At 41.3% G+C, this 23636-nt stretch overlaps 1 protein-coding gene across 2 annotated transcripts in view; it reads right to left on the reverse strand.

The window, feature by feature from the left end:
* Positions 1–23636, reverse strand: part of ACACA (acetyl-CoA carboxylase alpha) — a 403267-nt gene that overhangs the window by 98885 nt on the left and 280746 nt on the right. For both annotated transcript variants that reach the window (XR_008888830.1, XM_056557545.1), the window contains exons 47-48: positions 21477–21573; positions 4728–4824 (exon numbers count right to left, since the gene is read on the reverse strand). Coding sequence is in view for 1 of the 2 variants with exons in the window: in XM_056557545.1 (XP_056413520.1) it covers positions 4728–4824; positions 21477–21573 (194 nt within the window). In the remaining variant the exon portion in view is untranslated. The remainder of the gene's footprint in view (positions 1–4727; positions 4825–21476; positions 21574–23636) is intronic.

Consider the following 23636-nt stretch of genomic DNA (forward strand, 5'->3'; position numbering starts at 1 on the left):
CTCCAAACTGTGGCATTCCAGATGTTGCCAAACTACAACTCCCAGCATGCCCAGACAGCCTTTGGCAACTCCTAGAAGGCAGCAGTGAAGATCACTTACCATTGATCTTCACTGCTGCCTCCACAGCTGCCTCCGCCGCCACCTGCTTTGTCACGCCGATCCCGCGCCGCAGTCGCCGGTCCTCCCGTACACTGACCCCCACCGCCATCTTTCCCCCACTCTGCCCGGACATCCAGGGGTGGGCAGAGCGGGGATTTCAACTTTAAACCCCCCCCCCACCTTCTGCCATTGGTCGTTCAGTCCTGAACGACCAATGGCAGGGGATAGGAGGAGGTGGCATCCCTGCCACCTCGCTCCTATCCTTCAGGATGGTAAGCTGTCAGAGACAGCTCCGATCATCCCTATTTTATGGGCTATCGGGTAATCAGAGACCCGATCAGCCCGGAATTGCCACAAACCACAGATCTGAATTGATCAGCGATTTGCGGCAATCGCTGACATGGTCTCAGGACCTTCCAGGCATTGTCACGGGATGACTGAATGATTTCAGCAGGCATCCCGCTCAGGTCCGTGCCCGGCGAGCGGCAGGGAATGGAGAAAAGCAGGGCGTACCTGTACGCCCTGAATCCTTAAGGACTCCGAAACAGGGGTGTATGGGTATGCTCTGCGTCCTTAAGGGGTTAATTTACATCCACCACACAACTCTCTCCAGCTATTCTGCTAACACACAATCATCTTGTCCATTACAATACTGACATCTACTTGCTGCTTCTAGCTATTACAACCATGATTAAGCCAACATTCTAATGTAACCACAAACATTGTAATATGACCACAAACTTAATCAGTTTAACCACAAACTACTTAGGCTGCTTTCACACAATAAAAATTCATCCGTTACAAATGTCCGTTAGAAAAGCCCTGTTAAATGGCCGTTAAACAATCCTATTAAAGTCTATGGGATTTTTTGATTATCCGTTATGACCCGTTATAGTCCGTCATGAATAACGGCCGTTAGCTGTAACGGAAGAAATAACAGCACATGCACTAATTTTTCTTTCTTCACAAGAAACGGGTAAATTAACTACCGTTATTTTTAACATTGAAGTCTATGGCTGACGGATGAGCCTTTATTTCATCCATTTGCACCCAGTTTATAATATCCGTTATTACTTCTGAGCATGCTCAGAAGAGGTGACATCAGCAGACTCCTGCAGTGCTGAGGGACTACTACTACTCCCATCATGGAACAGACTTGTTTTCATGATGGGAGTAGTAATTCCCTAGCTGTGGGAGTCTGCAGACAGCTGGGGAGGCTACATTAGTGTTTGTACTACTACTTGTAGTACAGGGGGTGAGGGACTGATCGCACTGGGTTTCACTTCTGAGACCCAATGCAATCCGAAGTTATTAAGCAGGGGAGTGGACGGCAAGCTCCGCAACCCTGCGATGTATCAGTGTGTTTTAACTTTCATTTTTGAATCCCCTGAGGGGTGCCCTGAATGGCCGGTACTGAGGAGCCAATCAGGGCTCTCAGCGGGAGATTTAAAAATGAACATTCTGAGTAGCAGGGGCCATATCTATATTAAAAGCGCTGTGGGGGCAAGATATATAGCGCTGCAGGGGGGGGGGGCAGACATATAGCCTATATATCTAGCCCCCCAGCAGTGCATTAGATATGACCCCCGCCGGGGCACTAATAAATATATACCCCCCCCCCCCGTCGGCACATTGAATATATTCCCCCCGCCGACGCATAAAAAAAAAATACACACCGCCGTTGCATTAAATATATACCCCCCGCAGCGCATGTATATGTACCCTCGCAGCACAGCGCTTCTATATACCTATGCCACTGCAGCGCTATATGTGAAAAGCATTTTAGCAGCAGCATTGGCAGCCCGATGCTGCAGATAGAAATACTTGTCATACATAGCTCTGCAGCGGCATATGTATATAGAAGCACTGTGGGGGGGGGCAGATAACGCTATATGTCTGCCCCCCCGTGCTTCTATATACATATACCCCTGCCGCCATATGAATGAAAAGTATTTCTATTAGCAGCGCATAGTGCCAGCCATTCAGGGCTCCCCGCGGGGGATTCAAAAATGAAGGTTAAAACACACTGATACATCGCAGGGTTGCGGACCATGCCGCCTGCTCCCCTGCTTAATAACTTCAGATAGCATCGGGTCTCAGAAGTGAAACCCGGTGTGATCAATCCCTCAGCCCCTGTACTACAACCCCCATCATGGAACAGACTCTGTTCCATGATGGGGGTTGTAGTACAAACACTAATGTAGCCTCCCCAGCTATCTGCAGCCAGGGAATTACTACTCCCATCATGGAAAGAAGTCTGATGGGAGTAGTAGTAATCTCGGCTGTGGGAGTCTGTAGGCAGAGGTGTTCGGCCATACATGAGGAAGAACGGGTCTTAACGGATGAATATTTATTCAGCCATTAGCACCCGTTATTTCATCCGTTATTAAACGTCCGTTTTTACACAGAAAACGGACGTTTAATAATGGATGAATGCTCATAGTGTGAAAGCAGCCTTACATAATAACTTCCTCAAGCCATTAACTACTTAACCGATTGACCTTTGCTGTTATCAAGAGTTAAAGTTATACCTGAGATGAATTCAATTACTGTACACTCTCTGTCTCCCATCCAAAGCCCTGCTGAGCACTCAGTTGTTTAGCTTAAAGCAGGGGTCTCAAACTCAAATTATCTGGGGGCCACTGGAGGTAGCAGCTGGGTGAGGCTGGGCCACATGCGTCCCTTACATATAATGCCCCCATCATGCATCCCTTACATATAATGCTCCCATCATGCACCCCTCATCATTCACCAGCAACCCCCCCATTCCCCCTACTCCCGTGTGGTAATAGCATGTGCTGACGGATGATGGGGGTGCTACTTCTGGGGGTTCCCCACATTAGGTAGGCAGCAGGTTCCCCACATTAGGTAGGTAGTAGCAGGTTCCCCACATTAGGTAGTAGCAGGTTCCCCGCATTAGGTAGAAGCGGGTTCCCCACATTAGGTAGAAGCGGGTTCCCCACATTAGGTAGAAGCGGGTTCCCCACATTAGGTAGAAGCGGGTTCCCCACATTAGGTAGAAGCGGGTTCCCCACATTAGGTAGAAGCACGTTCCCCACATTAGGTAGAAGCACGTTCCCCAGATTAGGTAGAAGCAGGTTCCCCACATTAGGTAGTAGCAGGTTCCCCACATTAGGTAGAAGCAGGTTCCCCACATTAGGTAGTAGCAGGTTCCCCACATTAGGTAGTAGCAGGTTCCCCACATTAGGTAGAAGCAGATTCCCACATTAGGTAATTAGGTAGCATTGTCGTCGCCGTCGCCTCCCCGTCCCCCTCCTCTCACACAGACACACACGCTTCTCCTCTCCGGCGGCGGCCTGACGAGTGACGTCACTGACGTCCTCCTGTGCGGGTCTGTGGAGGGACGTCACATGCGTGATGTCCCTCATCAGACTCGGGCCGGCCAACCGGAGACCGGGAGGAGGAGGGCGGGGTAAATGAAGCCTTCCGGCATTCCAGCATTTAGCGCTGCTTGCCCGAAGCAGGGCTAAATGCCTGAAGAAGTTACCTGCCCGGCGCTTGTCCCGGGCGTTACCTGCCCGACTGCATGTCCCGGGCGTTACCTGCCCGACTGCATGTCCCGGGCGTCGGGCAATACAAATTACACAGACCTGGTGCGGGACACAAACTTTTGTTCAGTGAGCCGCAAATGGCCCCTGGCTTACAGGGATGATCAACGGATTTAGCCATAGACCATAATGGCACATTGATTTTGATGGGCAGAATTTGGTAATGTTATAGGTACAACACAAAGAAAATACAGCAAACCCTTCCTTGAGGTCAGGAAGGTTGGGATATACTCGCCATATAAGACTACCCCTCTAGGTACTACCCACATTAGGATGGCAGTATGGTTCCCCCACATTAGGTTGGCAATATAGTTCCCCCACATTAGGTTGGCAGTATAGTTCCCCCACATTAAGTTGGCAGTATAGTTCCCCCACATTAGGTTGACAGTATAGTTCCCCCACATTAGGTTGGCAGTATAGTTCCCCCACATTAGGTTGGCAGTATAGTTCCACCACATTAGGTTGGCAGCATAGTTCCCCCCACATTAGGTTGGCAGTATAGTTCCACCACATTAGGTTGGCAGCATAGTTCCCCCCACTTTAGGTTGGCAGTATAGTTCCCCCACATTAAGTTGGCAGTATAGTTCCCCCACATTAGGTTGGCAGTATAGTTCCCCCACATTAGGTTGGCAGTATAGTTCCACCACATTAGGTTGGCAGTATAGTTCCCCCCACATAAGGTTGGCAGCATAGTTCACCCCACAGCACCCGGCGTATAAGACAACCCCCAACTTTTTGGAACATTTTCTAGGGTTAAAAAGTCATCTTATACGCTGGAAAATACGGTATGTGTTTTTGTTGGGGTTTTATTCCTTGGCATAAATCCTCCATGCCAAATAAACTAGTAAGGGCATGGAGGATCTTAGTTATGAGATAATATTCCAAGAATTACATATTTGTGAGTTGATAATCGACATTTAGGGGTGGAAATTGTCAAATGTCAGGAGGCACCCATACACATTAGATAATAAACATTAGATAATCATAATGTTCTGGCTACAGCTGACTTTCTTCTAATGCGTATAGGATCCTTAAATGACAACGAAATTGCAAACCCACCTTTGCTTCAGAGTCCAGATTAGCAGGATCAGCAGGTGTACTCAATTCCACAGTCCTTGTTTCCACAGCGACAACTCCTACAGGTATACCTCCCAGTCTATATTGTGGAAAGAAAACACAATATTAGACTGGAAAATGCAAGGACATGTCCACATTTCCCCCAGGTTTCTTTTTCATTTTGATTACAATAGAATAACATCCTACACTACAATAACAACAATTAAAAAGATGGAAATGCTACACTCATGATCTTGATCATAACAGTTCATTGGTCTTGCATTTTTTTACCCCTTTGGCTCAAATAATCATATACAGATTAGAGATTTTAGACATGCTGGTTTAACAGAGGTAAATTATGTGGGAGAGCCGTACTCTTAAAGGGGGAACTCCAGTGGAAACAAGTAGAAAACAAATGTGTTCAAATCAACTGGTGCCAGAAAGTTAAACAGATTTGTAAATTAATATATATGTATGTAATACTAGCGCAAAAAATGGTACCTCAATACGGCAGCCCTGACACACAAATGTGAGTATTGGCTAGTGTTCACGTAATATATATATATAACTACATGTATAAAAACCTGTGTGACGGCGCACAGATATGAGGATAGATGGAAAAATGCTGTGGTACTTACTGAAGATATTGAGTTATAATCGCAAGGATGAATGTTGGGATATGATGATGATTCCTAATCAATTATAGAGGTCCCTCCCGAGAGGAAATGATGAAGATGTTCCGATATTGTGCTTATTATAGTATTGGTTGAAAATCCTGATGTTCATGTGCTTCACTTATTGTTCTCAATGTACAGTTCTTGCAGCGGTGATCTGTCACTGTGGAGTGAGTTGCTATATGCCGATGTTATTTTCACTTTTGATACACTGTATTCCAATATGATACTTATGTTGCAGTCCTCCTATTGGCGATAGTGCTATGTCGTCCAGCGCTGTCTGGGTCCCAGAAGGTCCAGCGATGTCAGCGTCTTTGCCGCACAAAGACCTCCGGATCCACTGGTGTCACGAGTCAGCAGGAAGGAGACTAGGAAGGTCCGGGTGGTAGCGGGTGTGTGCACCGGGAAATCTGCTCCGGCCGGTAGCGTCTCACCGGTGCTACCGCGCTACTAGTTTTCCGGGGGTTAGCTGAAACCTGTAGGCTGTTCGTGACATCACAATTACAGCAGGGCGCAGGGGCCAAAAAACCATCTCAGGCTGGGTTCACATCACGTTTTTGCCTGCGGTCGGGAAACCGCATACGGCCGAAAATGCAGCCGACCGGAGGCTGCGGTTTACTCCGGTCGGCTCATAGACATACATTAACTACGGTTCCCGAATACGGCTGAGTGCGGGCGCCGCGATTAAGCCCCGCCCACTCCTCCTCCCAGCCGTATACGGGAACCGTAGTTACAAACCGTAATGTGAACCCAGTCTAACGCGTTTCGGTCAGTACGCCGACCTTCGTCAGAGAGTTCTCTGACGAAGGTCAGCATACCGACCGAAACGCGTTAGCTGGTTTTTTGGCCCCTGCGCCCTGCTGTAATTGTGACATCACGAACAGCCTACAGGTTTCAGCTAACCCCCGGAAAACTAGTAGTGCGGTAGCACCGGTGAGACGCTACCGGCCGGAGCAGATTTCCCGGTGCACACACCCGCTACCACCCGGACCTTCCTAGTCTCCTTCCTGCTGACTCGTGACACCAGTGGATCCGGAGGTCTTTGTGCGGCAAAGACGCTGACATCGCTGGACCTTCTGGGACCCAGACAGCGCTGGACGACATAGCACGATCGCCAATAGGAGGACTGCAACATAAGTATCATATTGGAATACAGTGTATCAAAAGTGAAAATAACATCGGAATATAGCAACTCACTCCACAGTGACAGATCACCGCCGCAAGAACTGTACATTGAGAACAATAAGTGAAGCACATGAACATCAGGATTTTCAACCAATACTATAATAAGCACAATATCGGAACATCATCATTTCCTCTTGGGAGGGACCTCTATAATTGATTAGGAATCATTATCATATCCCAACATTCATCCTTGCGATTATAACTCAATATCTTCAGTAAGTACCACTGCATTTTTCCATCTATCCTCATATCTGTGCGCCATCACACAGGTTTTTATACATGTAGATTTGTAAATTACTTCTATTAAAAAATATTAATCCTTCCAGTACTTATCAGCTGCTGTATACTACAGAGAAATTTGTGAATTTCTTTTCTGTCTGACAACAGTGCTCTCTGCTGACACCAATTTTTTTCAACAGGAGTTCCCCTTTAAGAACTTTTTTTTTTTTTTTTAATAAACTGGTGCCAGAAAGGTATACATATTTGTAAATTACTTTTATTTAAAAAAAAAAAAGCTCACACTTTGCAGCACCTATCAGCTGCTTCTTGGAGGAAGTTGTGTAGTTCTTTCAAGTCAGGCATGGTGCTCCCTGCTGCCCCATCCGTCCGTTTCAGGAATCATCCAGAGCAGTAGCAAATCTCTTCTGCTCTGTACATTTCCTGGAGCAGATGGTGGTTGTCAAACTTATAAAATTGCCTTTTCAATACTCAAGTGTCAAGGAGGTGGGGACAAGCTGCTCAAGTGCCACACCCTGGAAAGCCGCCTGGCTTGCCTTCAGCATATACAGCTGGTAGATCCTCTTTAATTTAAGATATGCATTAGTCGTTTTTGTATTTTTTGTGATTTTTCATTTTTGTTTTTCATTAAAGGGGAGGAATGTGGCAAAATCTAATATGTACCCTAGCAATGGTGGTGTGTGTAGGGGAAACTCCTTGACAGGAGAGTGTTGCCTACATGTGTGCAATGTTATATATTTAATATTAGAGACATTAGCTATTCTGCTGGGTGCCAGTATTAGATATTTTACTATCTGTGTGTGAAACAAATCCTGCCACAATTTTGTGAAGTGTTTACTAGCTTCACACTTTAGAGCACTTAAAGCGCAACTTTCACTTAAAAATAGGTCAATAACCTGTCAACACAGCCTACAAGATGATTACAGGTTTACTGCAGCCATACCATTGTTTGGGCACTCCTTATCTCCTATGTCACAAAATTGACTTTTGCCTAGCCACCAACAGCCGGAGAGGCATGACCAGGGGTCCGCAATGTCCTAGGCTACTACGCCTCGCCTTCCTCGACGTGTCAGCACCCCCTTAGTTTGAGCGACACTCAGCTCTGCCATGCATGCACCATTGACAAATAGAAAAAGATAGCACATGCGTGCCGATGCTGTGACGTTGGGGCATCGCCGACCTCTGGCCACGCTTCTCCGGCTGTTGGTGACTGTGGATAAAAGTCATTTTTACAGCACAGGAGACAGGAGTGCCAAAACAAAGGTACTGCTGCAGTATACCAGTAATCAGCTTGTAGTCTGTGATGACTGGCCTATTTTTATGTGAAAGTTGCGCTCCAAATTGATTCACCCTAGAGTGTAAACTCACTGCTGAATGCAAGCAGGACGATGCAGTTCTGTCTGCTGCATAGAGCTACCAGCAAACAATGCCATGTCACAGGAGGGTGTGGGAGGTAAGTAAGTGGGGGAAAGCTCCAATGTAGATGAGAGAGAGTTGGAAAAAAGACAGCTAATGGTTCTACTGGGGGGAAATGAAAATTAACCTTAGAATTTGCTTACTACTACTTGGTAAGTGGGGGGGGGGGGGGGGTACTAATATTGGTGAATAGGGAAACCCTGCTACCACTACTATTAATTGAAGAAATGATGGTGCTCTGCTGTAGCTACTGCTACTAGGGAAAATGGGATCTTCTTGTATTATCTGCTGGATAGATTGAAAAGACTAAAATATTTCACCTTGCATCATTCCAGGGAGTACACTTTTGCTCTGGCCATTTAGTTCCAAAGCACCTCCAGTTATGGAAGTGTTAAACTGAAACAGCATAAGAGTAATGTTCCTGCTGCTCATACTACTTATATAGAATAGATGGGGTGGGAGAACACACTAATTTTACTATGACTATGAAGGAAGAACTTTAGGGGTCACCCAAGATGGTTTAAAAGTAATTTCGACTGGGGTAGGGGCTTTATACACATGTCCTTTCTGGCTACTAGTGTTTAGGAGCTGGCTACTAGAAGCAGACTTGACAGATTAAAGGGGTACTCCAGTGGAAAACTTTTTTTTTTTTTTTAATCAACTGGTGCCAGAAAGTAAAACAGATTTGTAAATTACTTGTATTAAAAAAAAATCTTAATCCTTCCAGTACTTATTAGCTGCTGAATACTACAGAGGAAATTCTTTTATTTTTGGAACACAGAGCTCTCTGCTGACATCACAAGCACAGTGTTCTCTGCTGATATCTCTGTCCATTTTAGGAACTGTCCAGAGCAGCATATGTTTGCTATGGGGATTTTCTCCTACTCTGGAAAGTTCCTAAAATGGGCAGAGATGTCACAGAGAGCACTGTGCTTGTGATGTCAGCAGAGAGCTCTGTGTTCCAAAAAGAAAATAATTTCCTCTGTAGTATTCTGCAGCTAATAAGTACTGGAAGGATTAATATTTTTTTAAAAGAAGTAATTTACAAATCTGTTTAACTTACTGGCACCGGTTGATTAAAAAAAAAAAAAAAGTTTTCCACCGGAGTACCCCTTTAAGTAGATATACTAGAAATATTAGATAAAGTAGGTGAGACAAAATAGATTAGATAGATCGATAGATAGATATATATATATAGTGTTGCCAATACAAACATAGCATATGGCACTGAAGTGGCAGAACTATTGCATTGCTACTCCAGATTTTTGCAATCCATTTGTATTCCTTTTCACTCTACACAAAGCCATTTTCTTCTTACAGTTATTTCCATGCCTCTCAGATGGAGCAACCAGACTATTTTGATTGCTCCGCTGAGAAGGGAATGCGAGGCAGGGAATGATAGAGAAATAAAAAGTGCCTTCATATTTCCTTGTGCACAGACCATACATTTAGGGAAGAAGATGATGCTCACATAGTGATGTATGCATAGAGTGTAAAACACCAGTGACTCATGAGAAGCAGAGGCTGCGAAGTGAAATAATTCCCTCATGCACGCTGAGTAATAGTCTATTTATTCTTCGTATAGAGTTGGTTACATTCTTATTGAACTTTTTTTTTTTCTATTTAAATGTTAGTAATGAATTTAATGGAAGTGACTGGGTTTGCATGATGTGATGACTGTGTATACTCTTATGCTTTTTCAGTTTAACACTTCCATAACTGGAGGTGATTTGATACTAGATGGCCAGAGCAGAAATGTACCCCTGGAATGATGCAAGGTGAAATATTTTGGCTTTTTTAAACTATCCGGCAGATCATACAAGAAGATCCCTGGACCAGCCCTTGAGCAAGTAAGTAGAGCTCCGCTTGCAATATTGACTCACAGGACCACCATAAATGTACTGCGGTGGTGGATATGTCTCACAAAGTGCAGAACTGCTTTTGATGCCGTGATCAGTATTGTTCGTGGCATCTAGAGGATTAATGGCTGGTACTTCATATACCAGAAAAAAAAGTGAATAAAAAGTGATCAGAAACTAAACAAAAATGGTACCAAAATGAATAAAAAGTGCTCAGAAAATAAACAAAAATGGTACCGGTAAAAACTACAAATCACGGCGCAAACAAATGAGCCCTCATACATCCCCATACACAGAAAAATAAAAAAAAAGTAGGGGTCAGAATAGGACAATTTTAAGCATACTTATTTTCATAAAAACATTTATATTTTTTTAAAGTAGTACAATAAAACAAAACCTATAAATATTGGGTAGAGTTGTAATAGTATTGACCTATAGAATAAATAAATAAATAAAATATTAATTTTACAGTAAAGTGCACTGTGTAGAAAAATGTATTTCTTTGGGGAGGGAGAGGAGGGGGGGGGGGGTATTTCACCGTAGTTGTGATAAAACGAGTGAGGTCATTACAAAGTACAATTGGTCTCACATAAAACAAGCTATAATATGGCTCTGTAGGAGGCAGGAGTTATAGATATTAAAAGGTGAGAAGGAATGGAGCAAGCTCGACTGCTCATACTCACCTGACAACCAACCGCGGTATATGTAAGGCAGTTGACACGACTTTTGGAGTACATACTTGCATTCCTAATACTTTAGGAATTCTAAACCAATATCTAGTCATCTATTTTTTCATACATTTTCAAGACGAATAACAGAAATTACACTAGATACAGTTTAAAAGGAAATAAATGACACAACAGTTTGGTGAATGATACCTGGTACCCAGAGACCAAATCGATAGCATGTCCCTTGGTGGGGCAAATTCAATATAAATAGTTGTAGAAAATCACCAATAACGCTCTCGATATTGTAAAACTTAACTTTTACTTCACAAATGATAAAAAATTACAAAAATAAAATAATGGTACAGTGCTGGGATAGGGGGAAAGGATACAGGTGAGTACCTACATTAAAGACCCTGCCTTAATAGGGAGGACTCCTATCACTAAGTGTGGAACAAGGGTAGGGAAAACCAAAAAACCAAAGAATTTATATACATGGACACCGCACAGTGGCGAACCTCTCTTGCCAATGCGTTTAGCCCGTATATTGCAGGGGCTCATCAGGGAGTAAGAGGAGACCACATTGGGGTACAGAAGATAGTGATATTAAAAGGTATAATACATACATACACCTAAATAATGGTGACAACATAAAAAAAATACGGTATATAAAAGGACATAATCAAGAATTGTTATTTCACAAGGAAGTTAAAATCAGCAGAGACTACAAGTCCTCTGTGAAGTCAATACTTTCTACTGGCATGATTTTTTATTGTTCATTTGCTTCCTATATGCAAAATTAAAAAGGGGTTAGGCCACTAATATAAGACTAGTGGCTCTCTGACTCTTGGCATCCTCAAGGATTCACAAAGGTATCTACCTCTATCTTCTCTTAATGTTAAGCAACTTTCACACTTCATTTGCAATGTACATTTGCCAATAAAATATATAATAAACTACCAAAAAACAATATGTAAGCCCACACGTATTCAACAACAATACAGAAGGGTTAGTAAAGGTAGCAGCATCCTGGATACACATCATCTCACATCCAGCATGTATTCTAGGCGGAGCACACCCACACAAGAAAAGTCTTAAACCCGGAGAAGATTCCAAACTGTGTATAGGGGGCTATGAAAATGAATAAATGTATAAATATTGCAGCTTGAAATTATGTAGGTCAAAAATATCAGATGTAAAAATAATGTTTCTATGTTAAAATGTCCATAACTTTTATGCTATTACATTAACAAAATAAAAAGAACATATGTGATTTTAATCACTGGCTATTCGGGCACAGGCTGGTTTAATAATAAAAAATAACCTATACTTACCTCAAAGCCTTGCTGCAGTTCTGGCGGCACCTCATCTCTGCTAATTAACACTTCCTTCTTGCATTTTGAAACAGAGGATATGCTTACTCAGTCAATCACTGGGTGAGGTAGGTCACCTCTGTGGCCACTGTATGGTGCCCCAGGAAGAGCTTACTAGCAGGGAACGGGCACTGTTGGAACAGCAGCAACAGGGGATTATGCAGGGGAGCATGGCTTATTTTTTAGGGTACGTTCACACATGCAGGTTATGTGTGTGTTTCCGCGGCCAATTTTCCACAGTAGAAAATCTGCAACCAATTTCTTTGACCTCAAAGCTGTTTGCTGCACATTTTTCACTGCAGAATATCATCCAAGGAACAACCATAGTGGCTCAAACCTGCAGCAATAAATGCGCTCATAACCCACCTGTGTGAACGTACCCGGAGCCCTTATTTTGTTTTTCCTGTTGCCATAAAATGTCTTTTTAATGCCCTGATAAAGTAAATGTTCTTTTATTATATAACAGCAATGCGGAGGACCAACAAAAGCATTGGAGCAAATCTGTACATCACAGAATAGAATTCTGGATAATAATTTGAGCAGAAGATACATCCCAGGAAGCAAGTTGTATCCCAAGATACAAGGAAGGTAAATCCAACCTTTATCCTACTTTCTTCTGCTATTGGTGTCAGCTGACTCAGATTAAAGGAGAAAACATTTTAACTCCTTGATAGTGCAAACAATTTTCGATTTTTGCAGCTTCATTTTTTTTCTGTTCAATTTCTAAAAGACATAGGGTGAGATTTCTCAAAATCTGTGCAGAGGAAGAGTGGTGAAGTTGTCCATTGCAATCAGATTGCTTCTTTCAATTTTAAAAAGGCCTCCGAAAAATAAAAGAAGCCATCTCTACCTCTACACTGGTTGTGATAAATCGTCCCCATGACTCTGAATTTACCATCTAAGGGGCTGGTTTTATGCAGGACCAATATCACTTTGTAATGACATCAGTCACTTTATCATAAAATCTGTGGGGAAACAAATAAAAAACATACATATGTGGGGTGAGATTAACCCCTTCCCTGCAATTTTGGGGGTGGGGTTCCTTTTTTGCAATGAAGTTTACGGTAAAAATTACAGTACAAGTTTTATTTTTATTGTGTAGATTGTCACAATTACAAAAACACCCAATTTATATTGGGTTTATGTTATTTTACTAAATTCAAACAATTAACACTTAAAAAATATATACTTAAAATTAACCTTTTCTATCCCCTATATTTTTTTATTTTTACCATTTTTTATGTCATGATCTATAGCTTTTATCAGTACTATTTTTGTTTTGTTGGGGCTTTTTGATTACTAAAAAAATATATATATATATGTATGTAAAATTATGACATAGAATGCGATCAGCAATACTAACGTTTGTCTTTTTTCCCTATTTACTCTGTTCACTGTACAGGATCATAGAACTAAACAATAGTAACTTTTAATAGTTCAGGCAATTCCACATGCAGCAATTTAAAATTATTATTATTATTTTTTTACAAAGGTAGTAAACAGGGAAGGGTCTTTTGTATATATATTTAAAAACTTATTTGATATTTTGTTAACACTTTTTAAGTCCCCATGGGGGACAATTGTAAGCTATCATTGGACTGCTTATACTGAGACAGACTGTATTATTCTAGGAACCTATATTCATGGGTCTCATCAAGACTTTAAGCGAGTGCAGGAGCTGCACTAGTTTTTGATAGATTGGGGATCCCAGCTGTTATCAGCTGGGGACCCGCTGCTAATGGCGGACATCAGCAATCACACTTATGCCTACCATTAACCCTTCAGATGCCATTATCTATACCATCTGACATGGCATCTGAAGCATCGGGAGCTTTGAGAGACTAATCAGACAACCTACAGCGAGATTGCAGGGGTCTGATGAGTCAAGAAGGTGTGACCGAAAAAGACTTTCCTCAAGGGCTCAAATAAAAGAATATAATATAGATAGGGGAGGGGGTTTATTATTCACTAAAAGAGCAACTAAAACAACAACCTACAGGTGTGGAAAACCACACAACAGAATTGTGAATATACCCCAGTTAGAAGTAACTTATGACAAGTATGATCATGTATAAAAGTGATTTTATTGAAATACATAGTTTAAAAAAATACATATACGTATATCTGAAATCACAGAATCAATTCATAAAGGGTAGTATAAAAATAAAGAATATATATATATATATATATAAAAGAATAAAATATATAAAAAATATAGGGTGGATACTGGGGTGAGAAAACCTGTATGCCAATAGAATGGGTGAAGAGATAAAAAAAGTTGCTTGGGAATTCACGGTGCTGATAGTGAGCTGCAATTAATGGTTATAAATAAATTAATATCTACGGGGGTTGCATGCACAAGGTAAGGGAAAAGGGGGAAGGGCGTCGTGCAGGATATGTGCAAACAAAATGTGCAATACTTGTGGAATTAAATACCACGCAATGGCCAGTGAAGACAAAAAATATATGTGATAAAATTATTAGTTAGAAACCAAAGCAGAAAAAAAACAAATAAAGCACAGCACTCAAGTGAGTTAAAACAAGTGCAAAAATTACCGTGCAGGTGAAGTGGCAAGGACATTGACATGCAACCCAAAGAGAGGAGAATACTGCCTGGGTGACCCAGTAAGGTGCTAACAATAAGCAATAACAACCAACAGGCAGATAGCAGCAATAATATGGATAGCAGCAGATAGATAGCAGCAAATTTGAGTAGTGACTAGCAGCAAAGAATGATATACAAAGAAAGACCGTTTGGTATAGGCTGGCACAGGACTCACCCCAGTCCACCTCTCCGACGCGTTTCGCCAGAAGCGGCTTTGTCAAGGAGTGCTGCTATCTATCTGCTGCTATCCATATTATTGCTGCTATCTGCCTGTTGGTTGTTATTGCTTATTGTTAGCACCTTACTGGGTCACCCAGGCAGTATTCTCCTCTCTTTGGGTTGCATGTCAATGTCCTTGCCCACTTCACCTGCACGGTAATTTTTGCACTTGTTTTAACTCACTTGAGTGCTGTGCTTTATTTGTTTTTTTTCTGCTTTGGTTTCTAACTAATAATTTTATCACATATATTTTTTGTCTTGACTGGCCATTGCGTGGTATTTAATTCCACAAGTATTGCACATTTTGTTTGCACATTTCCTGCACGACGCCCTTCCCCCCTTTTCCCTTACCTTGTGCATGCAACCCCCGTAGATATTAATTTATTTATAACCATTAATTGCAGCTCACTATCAGCACCGTGACTTCCCAAGCAACTTTTTTATCTCTTCACCCATTCTATTGGCATACAGGTTTTCTCACCCCAGTATCCACCCTATATTTTTTATATATTTTATTCTTTTATATATATATATTCTTTATTTTTATGCTACCCTTTATGAATTGATTCTGTGATTTCAGATATACGTATATGTATTTTTTTAAACTATATATTTCAATAAAATCACTTTTATACATGATCATACTTGTCATAAGTTACTTCTAACTGGGGTATATTCACAATTCTGTTGTGTGGTTTTCCACACCTGTAGGTTGTTGTTGAGTCAAGAAGGTGGCGATAGCTCTGCGCACCAACAATCAGAAATAAAAAATAATACTTATTAAGGAGGTCAATTAATATAATTATTTTGTTTGGTAAAGAAGCCTGAAGCAGCAGTGTGCACTAAAATCATGTAATTTACTTGTACACCTGTTGAAAGCTGCAATTCAAAAATACAGTTTTGCAGGGCAGCACATTATGATGTACGGACACCCTTACATCATCTAATACACGACAAACGCCCCTCCCCTGATTAACAATAATACATTTCACAAGTGCACTAAATACAAAACCTAAGTTGCATATAATGAGGCCTTTGAGCTAATAATAAGTATCTTTATCAGAAGATTATTATTTATGAAATGGGGACAAATGGCTCAAAACAACTTCTGCTTTCCATTATACTTCATATAAATTTTATCAGTCTCTGCACATGGAGATGCTACATCTTGTTTTATGGCACATCCTCGGACTAGAGGCTGGAGTATAATAAAAGACAATTTACAGCCAAGAACACATATATTACAAACATACAGTACACACAAAAAGATGAGTTTTGGAGGCACTTACAGGAAGCATTCTCTGAAGAATACAGTTATGTCTATTACATCCTTTTCTTGTCAAAATGTCACTGCTTTAGAAACAGACCAATTCTAGTTTTTATACATTAGTTATACCTTGGTGCCAGGTGGCTCAAAGTGAAAGAAAAGTTGAACAAAAGTTTAACAGGGTAGTTTCAGTAAACAAAGTTTTGCTTTGACAAAAAAAAAAAGAACATAGAATTCATATGCACAATCTGTGTTATCCTGCATAAGACCAGACACATTAGATAGATCATGAGGCTTTATGATCTATGAGACTTTCCATAGATCCGTTCACTGCATGTTCTGAGGAGAGAAAAAGGGGCACAGCACTCAAAGGCAGGTACGTTAAGTCCTTCACTCGAATGAGCTTATAGTCTAGTTAATACAAGTCAGGCTTGTATCCCTCCAGAGTTCCCTAACAAACTGAAGAACATCCCAAAAGTACTAGGGGATGTCAGAGATGTAAGTGAATTGTAGGACCTGTATCAAATGACACAATCCTTTAGAGAAGCAGGAGGAAGAAGTAGGACAAAGACTGACCCCAAGACATTCAGTTGCAGACATATACAGAGTGCAGATATTAGTGAACCCCCCCCCCCCCTCTTCCTTTGGAGCACTACTCATATAAATATTATCCCTCTGTGCATTCTTGAGCAAGAAACAAAGAAAAAAAATAAGGCACTCCCGATAATGACCTGGCAAACAGTGACATGTGGAGACCATACTAATGTAGTAAAGCACAGGCAGGATCTCTTCACACAGTACATGAGACTTTTACTTGATAGTAAGTTGCCTGAAGCTCTACAGCCTTTTTGACTTTGGCAAAGAGAACTTGCCATGATTTTAGGGTAGCCACTTTCTTTCTAAAGGGGTCGCCCAGGGTCTTCAAAAAGTCTAAACAAATGGGGGAAGGGAGGCAGTGGAAAACAGGACACTCTCTAGAGTATAGCATCTGACTTAATGCAGTTTACCTTTGGTGTAAATACTGCAATAAAAACAGCAACTGTTTTTACCCTTCATAAACATAGGAAATGGTAATATTGGTGGATTAACACGTAACACATGAAAACAAAATTAATAAACTTTTATTATAGACAACATCCCAAAGTTGTCCTCAGTTGCCCAAATATAGGCATCATTATAGGGAAAAAAAAGAACTTTATTCCCTGCTTGTGTCATTTGCTACTGAGCTGTATATATTGAAGATGTCCCTATACCCTAATCCTGCCCTACCAGACTTGACTGATGTTCTCGAGGTCAGGTTTGTGAAGATGTCAATCAAGCTGGTACTGGCGTTTTATTTTTATTTTGTTAAAGAAACAGCCACCATATACAACGTACAGCTTGGAGAACATATATGCCCTGTTGTGAACAGTAAAACATATTTTCATTGTTCTTCCAGCTTACTCTGAGGTCATTCATTTTACCTTTGAATAAAATTCATGCATTTACATAAATTCCTCTAGAATGCATACAATTAATAAGTGAGACAATGACATCTACAGGTTATAAGATGAAGTACAGTGAAAACTATAGGAAAAAAAAACAGATATGCATAATGCATCAAAATATTCAGCAAGTTGACAAGAAATGTAAAACCACAGAGGTAGATAAAGTTCAGATGTGATCTACTGGTTTTGGCCAATACACACTTAAAATCTTCGGCGTGGCACCTCAGTCATCCGTTGCAAGGATCAAACTCCATGCTGGATGATGGGCAACCACAGCTGTCACGCCCCCTCCATTCATGTCTAGTACATCACTGTGATGCCCCCTCATAGACATGAATGGAGGGGGAGTGGCTCCAAGGTTCCCTTTTTCTAATGTAGCGGCGCTAACCCGGAGATTGGGGGGGGGGCATCGGACCCCCATGATCAGACATCTTATCCTCTATCCTCTGGCGGGGCGAGTACCCTTTTAAATTCCCCAGCAAGTTATTTTTTGCTGAGGAAAGCCATTTACCTTGGATTTCACACATTTTCTTGAATGAGATGTTAACTTCCTTGAGTCTCATAGATAAAAAAGGAGGAATCTTGCAGAAATATAGCGATCCCTGCCTGTCATTCCTGACTCTCTCTATATATATTCCTGACTATATATATATATATATATATATATATATATATATATTGCGACACTGTGGGAAGGGAAGGGTGTATTTCCCAAGCTAACCCTAGAGAAACCTGTGGTCTAATTAATGAGGTAGCAGAAAGGGGAAGTGTGTTTAAAAGGAAGCCAGACCGAATAGTTGGGGGTCTCCCCAGAAGACCGCAAGGTGGCTGTAGGGGGGGAGGTAGGGGTCCTGGTGAGGAACACACAGCCCGAGCTGTGAGTGGCCCCAACAGTCAAGTGGAGAAGACAAGGAGTCTTAGCACACAAAGCAAGAGGTTGCAAATGCTGTGTGTGAACAGTGAGTAGAAGGTTGCATAAGGCATAAGTTTAACTGGCCAAGAAAAGCCCACCAGTTGATAGTCAGGGCATGCTGGATTGTTTAGTTAGTGACTAGATGGTCTAGGGTTTTGTTTGTTCCTGTCTTATGTTTTTATTTATCCTGCAACCTGTCTAATAAAGCTGGCGAGGGGCTGGATTTGCATAAAGTACTGTTGTTTGCCTGCTGATTGAAGTGGAAACATGTCTTTTGGCTGTGTCAAGGACAATCCCAGAGCTATACCCAGGGAGATATCCTTACAATTGGTGGAGGATGCGGGCAGCACGTTGCTAAGAGCAACCAACGGTCGAGTTGCAGTGAAGTTGTTGCAAGGAGCAACAAACCGTGCATGTTGCAAGTGGGACAGGTCCAGCTGTGGAGTACAAGAGCAGGACTGAGCCTGTGGTGAAAGCGTTGTTAGGGGCAACGGATCACGTCAAGCGAGTGAGCACTCTCTCAGCTAAGGTGACAGGTGGATGGGCCACCTGCGCAGCGCAACAGCAGTAAGCCGTGTAGTTTGTTCTGCAAAGATGGGTCAAGGTTGAAATGCCATTGCTAGGAGCAACCAACGTGGACAGCAACCATTTGTCACCAAGATGGATGCTATGGTGAGCACCTTGATGAGCTGCAGTTCAGCAAGAGGACGTCTTCGCCACTGATTATCCTCTGGTCAGGAGGCCAGAAAAGATGAATATGAGGATCCCTGAGTTGATGGTGGGTGGAATCCCACTGTTTGGGGTTTTGGACTATTTGGACTGTCGTCAGGCTGTATCCAGAGTCCTGCCGCACATAATAACCTTTTTGAAGGCCCGACCAGAGCCTGGTAAGACTGTTCTGATTGACTTTGAAACCTGTTATGGGACAGTGAGCCATGTTATGGAGGTGTGAGCCGAGCTTGAGATAGAGATTATACTGGGCAGAGACTTCCCATATTTTTGGCAGTTGTGGGAGGGGGAGAGTGAGAAATCGTAAACAAAGGTTCCTGAGGTGATGATGGGTGGTGTGTCACTACTTGACTGTGTGAGCTGTCCTGTAAATTTTGAACCTATGCAGTGTGATAATGTTTTATTTTTTTTATTTTTTTATTCATGCCTATGTGTTCTGAAGTAATGTGTACTTCTGCCAACTCTGACGGGACAAAAGAAAACCTGTGTGAGCTGGTATTAGATGGTAAAAAGATGACTGCTTTGCTAGAGCCTAGGGGTATAATAAGTCTGGTGAAGCCAGACCCTCTCATAGTGTCTATACAGGCAGTTATTTGGGGTTGTAAAACTGTTAATGTCTTTATTTCTACTCCCTATGGTACCGTGAGTCACAAGGTTGCAATAAAGCCCTCCTTGGAGTATGATGTAGTACTGGGAACGGATTTTCCATTTTTTCCAGCAATTATGGGAAGACTGTCTGGTATCTAGAGCGGGTATACCTGATAGGCCCACAACACTTGACTTGCACCACACACTAGTTGAGAGTTACTCAACAGAGGCTGAGGATAGGGGGTGTCAGCAGTCATTAGATATATGCCAGATAGGGGTCTGCCAGACTGCTGGGAGAGCTGAAGAACAGACCGTGAGTCAAGTCCAAAAGGATCCAGAGACTCAAGTGACAAGTGTGCCTCTGACTGAAATAGAATCTTCAGTAAAACCAGAAATGAGAAAAGCCCACCAGTTGATGGATTGTGCTGGATTGTTTAGTGACTAGACGGTCTATGGTTTGTTTGTTCCTGTCTTATGTTTTTATTTATCCTGAAACCTGTAATAAAGCTGGCGAGGGGCCGGAATTGCATAAAATACTGTTTTTTGCCTGCTTATTGAATTGGAAAACGTGTGCTGTGGCTGTGTCAAGGACGATCCCAGAGCTATCCCCAGGGAGAAATCCTTACAATATATATATATATATATATATATATATATATATATATATACACACACACACACACAAGTATGCATATATCTGTCCTATAAAGTCGTTTTTCTTAGCCCTGCTCATTGTAATTCTTGTGAAATGTTTGCCATTCCTTTTATCAATATTTATTCTTGTAAGGTAGGGTTATTGAACACTGTCGCCTGAAAAAACTGTAAATAGAAAACAGTTTCCTTTATCACTCAGTAGTCTTTGTTTTAACAGCATGCACCACCATTTTTCAAATCACTGTAGTGAATCTCTACAATAGCGTCCAAACAACTCTAGACAGAAAAGTACAGATGACTACGCTATGTTTAGTCTGGACCACGCTCTAGGTGTAATGTGTACAATACACTAAAAGAACAAAATACCTTCAGATATTATTTTTAAACCTCAGGAAATATGTATTTGCTTAGTAATTGCCAATTACCAATAATATTATGTAATGGCAGCATTAAGGGGTATGTGCCCCCTCCAAAAACATCAACCATCAGCAGCACCATGGTTTGGAAATTAAATCCCCCATGGCATCTAGCCTGTTAGAGAGAAGCAGCCTCTTTACCTCTTTGTCACATAATTGTGCCCCCTCCCTTCAAGGAGCTTTTGGGTTCTCATAGCAGCCATAAGGGCTTCCTGAAGGCCACCTTGCATTCCTATTCCTCTCTGAAAGAAATCATTTTAACTCTTTAAGCCAATTTTTCTTTGACATCATAACATTTGATGAGGTCTTGTTTTTTTGTGGGGGCAAGTTGTAATTCGTAACAGCACCCCTTATTTTACGATATTATGAACTGCAGAAAGTAAACAAAATTATTTGCCTGTTAAAAGGAAAATATACAACACTTTGAGGAGAATTTATCCCTCTGTGTAAACCACTTCTGCTTACCTGGCTCTTCCAACTACAACAGTTTGTGCCCATGGATGCATTATTTCCATGAAGGATCCATGGTCAAAGAATCCACTTAACCATTGTCCTTTCTGACCTACAGAAATTAGAAACAAAGGTTTATTTGCTTTTATTAAATAGCATTTTTTTCTCCTATATTTAATAAAGTTTATCAGTGTATTTCTTTAAGAAGTAAGAACTACAAAAAGAAAACCAAAACAAAAGCTAACAACATAGTGGTTCGGAATTATCAATTTGCCCATAACAACCAATCACAGCTCTGTTGTTATTCCTCAAATTGCTCTGGTAAACTGAAAGTTGAGCTGTGATTGGTTGCTGTGAGTTTGGGCAAAACCACAATAAATGCAATTACCAATGTATGAACAATGTTTCAGATACCACTTTTCAGCGGTTCTCTGAAGCTAACAATACATAGAAAATATCAGTTAACAGTAAGAGAGATCAGGCATGTTGAGTTTCAACATGTCAAAGCCATTTCTCTGGATGGGCGATAAGCCACTGTCAATAGGGGTTTCCCCTTTAAAATACACACAATAAGCTGATGGCTGATCTAATGTGTTTAGCCATAAGGTTATAAAATGTGGGGAACAGAGAAGCAGGACAGATGCCTTCGAGCTTTGGTGCTTGTCAAACCTTTAATATTAAATGCAGTATGACAATCCAGAAGTGTATAACAGTATGTGATGGCAAGTGACTGCATGGGCACAGTGACAGTACATGTGTGATCACCCTGATGAAACACTACTATTACATCAAGTTGTAAGTAGAGGCAGAATACAAAAAACGATGGTCTGTAACTTTTGCACAACTCTAGAAATGCATTAAAATTAAATAAAAATCTATTTATGATATATATAACTTTATAAATATAGATACAAATATGCATTATATAATACAATCATAACTTAATATTTACAGGCATTTTATATTACATACATTCCATTACAGATTTTAGAACCTTTCTTTCAAGGGGCATGTAATAGCAAATTAGCTTGAGGCTGAAATGCAAAACAACTATTATATAACACTAACCTTCCATATTATTTTATACTACACCTCATAAAGCTGAAAATTATATTACAGTTGATAAGAATTTTTTATTTTTTTTTAGATAAACTCTAGACCATCTTCATTGTGTTCCATTAATGCCTGAATCAGCATGTCCGCAGTATATAGAAAGTGCAACCTGGTGATTAATGTTTGCTAGTTTCCATCTTATTCTGTGCATCGGACACTTTAAACAAGGTAAAGCACTGCAAACAGTCAGAGCAGAAAACAGATTCATTTGAACCCCAACCTCTGAAATCATAAGCCCAAAACCAATTAAAACAATGTCTCCAAGTGCTGTAACCTTTCCTGACTTAAAGTGGCAGGCAAGAGTGTTTTATCATGGAGAAAAAAGCCGTGTAATTATTATGTTCTACATTGCAGGCTTCTTGGCCCCAATGTACAGTGTGAGCATCCGTTCAGACCTATCTTCCAATCATAAGCCTGAGCTGCTGGTTTAGATTCTGGCCCAGTGTCTCGCGTCACATTGAAGAATCTCATAGCCCTATCTTCTCTAATAAATGGCTTTAACTTTTCACCTACCAGATATCTACTTTAACTTATCACCTGGAATCATCTGCTTTTCCTAACGCCTCCACTAAATTAAAATCTGAAAGCCCCCTGATTTGGAGCCTGGCTGGAGCGAGCGTCTCAGACAGGAGGATGAACAGTCGCAGAGGGAATGTAAAAATATTATCCAAATAGAGCAAACTGAGCTAACCACAAACCTATTTAATGTTTCTTCAATCTCATTCACCTTTTCTTCAGCGACTTTAAGGACATTTGCACATCTCAGAAGTGGGGTGTTATTAACTTTAACCAAACAGCAATGTGAAGGCTGGTAAAGTAATTTTCCATTATAAATAGATGCCGTTTTGGGAGCTTCCATGTTTTTTCAGATGCAGTCAGAAGGGAACTTCATAACCATAATAAAATCAAACAGCCCATAAAAGTACAAATGAAACTCCGCATAAAGCGGGACAATTAAAGCTGCCGTAGATCATTAAATTTGTTTACGCACAAGCAATAGTCGGCAAACTTCCTGGTGAAATTTGCAGGACAGTGAAACAACTATGAATTAAACAAATACAA

Source organism: Hyla sarda, chromosome 2 (assembly GCF_029499605.1).
Source record: "Hyla sarda isolate aHylSar1 chromosome 2, aHylSar1.hap1, whole genome shotgun sequence".
NCBI classification, from domain to species: Eukaryota; Metazoa; Chordata; class Amphibia; order Anura; family Hylidae; genus Hyla; species Hyla sarda.